The sequence below is a fragment of the Amphimedon queenslandica genome, unplaced genomic scaffold (assembly GCF_000090795.2).
Source record: "Amphimedon queenslandica unplaced genomic scaffold, v1.1 AMPQUscaffold_10419, whole genome shotgun sequence".
Taxonomy (NCBI): Eukaryota; Metazoa; Porifera; class Demospongiae; order Haplosclerida; family Niphatidae; genus Amphimedon; species Amphimedon queenslandica.
In genome coordinates, this window is record NW_003549313.1 from 1 (window position 1) to 3,225 (window position 3,225).

At 34.9% G+C, this 3,225-nt stretch overlaps 1 protein-coding gene across 1 annotated transcript in view; it reads left to right on the plus strand.

Annotated features, from left to right (window-relative positions):
* The first annotated feature begins 9 nt into the window (after positions 1-9).
* LOC100638278 (uncharacterized) overlaps positions 10-3,225 on the plus strand; it is a 6,892-nt gene continuing 3,676 nt past the window's right edge. Inside the window, exon 1 of the mRNA XM_020006081.1 lies at positions 10-3,218. Within this exon, the coding sequence (XP_019861640.1) occupies positions 57-3,218 (3,162 nt within the window). The 5' untranslated portion in view covers positions 10-56. The remainder of the gene's footprint in view (positions 3,219-3,225) is intronic.

The following is a 3,225-nucleotide window of genomic DNA, read 5'->3' on the forward strand; positions in this document are numbered from 1 at the left end:
AGTCATGCAATCATGATATTAATGTAGAGGATAAGTATGGCAATACTCCACTGTATATGGCATGTATTTATAATCACTTACCAGTAGTAGAGTATTTAACAGGACAACCAAACTGTAACATTAATAATAATAATGAGAGACACCCTCTACTAGCAGCAACAGATAAAGAACATTTAGAAATAGTAGAGCATTTCATTGAATCTACTGGCTGTGATATTAATGTTAGAGAAGAGGGAACTGGGTCCACTCCATTACATAAAGCATGTTATAATGGATCACTGTCAATAGTAGAATATTTGATATCTAAACCACAGTGTAACATTGAAGCTAAAGACAATAAAGGAAACCAACCACTTCATTATGGAGCATGTCAAGGACACAAAGAAATAGTTTCAATATTAGGAAAGAAAGTGAGTGAGGATGGTTTGTCTAAATGTATGACATCAGCAAAGCAACTAGCAGAACCAGATATAATGAATTTATTAAATGATCATTATGAAGATAGGAGATCATTAAATAGTGCATGCAAATCCGGAAATGTAGACATTGTACGTCATCTTGTGATTGATAAACACTGTGATGTTAATAGTAAAGGAAGTAATGGCTATACACCATTACATGTGGCATGTTTAAATCATAATTTTGAAACTGTTCAATTTCTTACCAGTTCTACTGAATGCAATATAGAAGCTGAAGGTATTGATCAAATTAGACCACTTCATTTGGCATGTCAATCAGGAAATGTAGACATTGTACGTCATCTTGTGATTGATAAACATTGTGATATTAATGCTAAAGAGAGGGATAGCTTAACTCCATTACACGTAGCATGTTTGAATGGTAATTTTGAAACTGTTCAGTTTCTTACCAGTTCTACTGAATGCAATATAGAAGCTGAAGGTATTGATCAAATTAGACCACTTCATTTGGCATGTCAATCAGGAAATGTAGACATTGTACGTCATCTTGTGATTGATAAACACTGTGATGTTAATGCTAAAGGGATGAATGGCTTAATTCCATTACACGTGGCATGTTTAAATCATAATTTTGAAACTGTTCAATTTCTTACCAGTTCTACTGAATGCAATATAGAAGCTGAATGTGATCTTAAACGTAGACCACTCCATTCAGCATGTCAATCAGGAAGTGTAGACATTGTACGTCATCTTGTGATTGATAAACACTGTGATATTGATGCTAAAGGGAGGGATGGCTTGACTCCATTACACGTAGCATGTTTGAATGGTAATTTTGAAACTGTTCAGTTTCTTACCAGTTCTACTGAATGCAATATAGAAGCTAAAGGTATTAATCATATTAGACCACTTCATTTGGCATGTCAATCAGGAAATGTAGACATTGTACGTCATCTTGTGATTGATAAACACTGTGATGTTAATGCTAAAGGGATGAATGGCTTAATTCCATTACACGTGGCATGTTTAAATCATAATTTTGAAACTGTTCAATTTCTTACCAGTTCTATTGAATGCAATATGGAAGCTGAATGTGATCTTAAACGTAGACCACTCCATTCAGCATGTCAATCAGGAAGTGTAGACATTGTACGTCATCTTGTGATTAATAAACACTGTGATATTGATGCTAAAGGGAGGGATGGCTTGACTCCATTACACGTAGCATGTTTGAATGGTAATTTTGAAACAGTTCAGCTTCTTACCAGTTCTACTGAATGCAATATAGAAGCTGAAGATATTGGTCAAATTAGACCACTTCATTTGGCATGTCAATCAGGACATGTAGACATTGTACGTCATCTTGTGATTGATAAACACTGTGATGTCAATGCTAAAAGGAGGTTTGACCATACACCATTACATTATGCATGTGAAAAGGGCCACTTTGAAATTGTTAAAATTCTGACTAATTATCCACAATGTAATACTGAAGCTGAGAACAGTTTAAATGACAGACCACTACACAAAGCATGTGAATCTGGAAATGTAGACATTGTACGTCATCTTGTGATTGATAAACACTGTGATGTTAATGCTAAAGGGAGGAATGGCTCAACTCCATTACACGTGGCATGTTTAATTCGTAATTTTGAAACAGTTGAAGTTCTTACCAGTTCTACTGAATGCAATATAGAAGCTGAACGTTTTGATCAAATTAGACCACTTCATTTGGCATGTAAATTACAAATTATAGACATTGTACGTCATCTTGTGATTGATAAACACTGTGATATTAATGCTAAAGGGAGGGATGGCTTGACTCCATTACACGTAGCATGTTTGAATGGTAATTTTGAAACAGTTCAGCTTCTTACCAGTTCTACTGAATGCAATATAGAAGCTGAAGATATTGGTCAAATTAGACCACTTCATTTGGCATGTCAATCAGGACATGTAGACATTGTACGTCATCTTGTGATTGATAAACACTGTGATGTCAATGCTAAAGGGAGGTTTGACCATACACCATTACATTATGCATGTGAAAAGGGCCACTTTGAAATTGTTAAAATTCTGACTAATCATCCACAATGTAATACTGAAGCTGAGAACAGTTTAAATGACAGACCACTACACAAAGCATGTGAATCTGGAAATGTAGACATTGTACGTCATCTTGTGATTGATAAACACTGTGATGTTAATGCTAAAGGGAGGAATGGCTCAACTCCATTACACGTGGCATGTTTAATTCGTAATTTTGAAACAGTTGAAGTTCTTACCAGTTCTACTGAATGCAATATAGAAGCTGAAGGTTTTGATCAAATTAGACCACTTCATTTGGCATGTCAATCAGGAAATGTAGACATTGTACATCATCTTGTGATTGATAAACACTGTGATGTTAATGCTAAAGGGAGGTTTGACCATACACCATTACATTTTGCATGTGAAATGGGCCACTTTGAAATTGTTAAAATTCTGACTAATCATCCACAATGTAATACTGAAGCTGAAAACAGTTTTAATGACAGACCACTACACAAAGCATATTATGAATCTGGAAATGTAGACATTGTACGTCATCTTGTGATTGACAAACACTGTGATGTTAATGCTAAAGGGAGGTTTGACCATACACCATTACACTATGCATGTCAAAAGGGCCACTTTGAAATTGTTAAAATTCTGACTAATCATTCACAATGTAATCTTGAAGCTGAGAACAGTTTTAATGACAGACCACTACACAAAGCATATTATGAATCTAGAAATGTAGACATTGTACGTCATCTTGTAATTG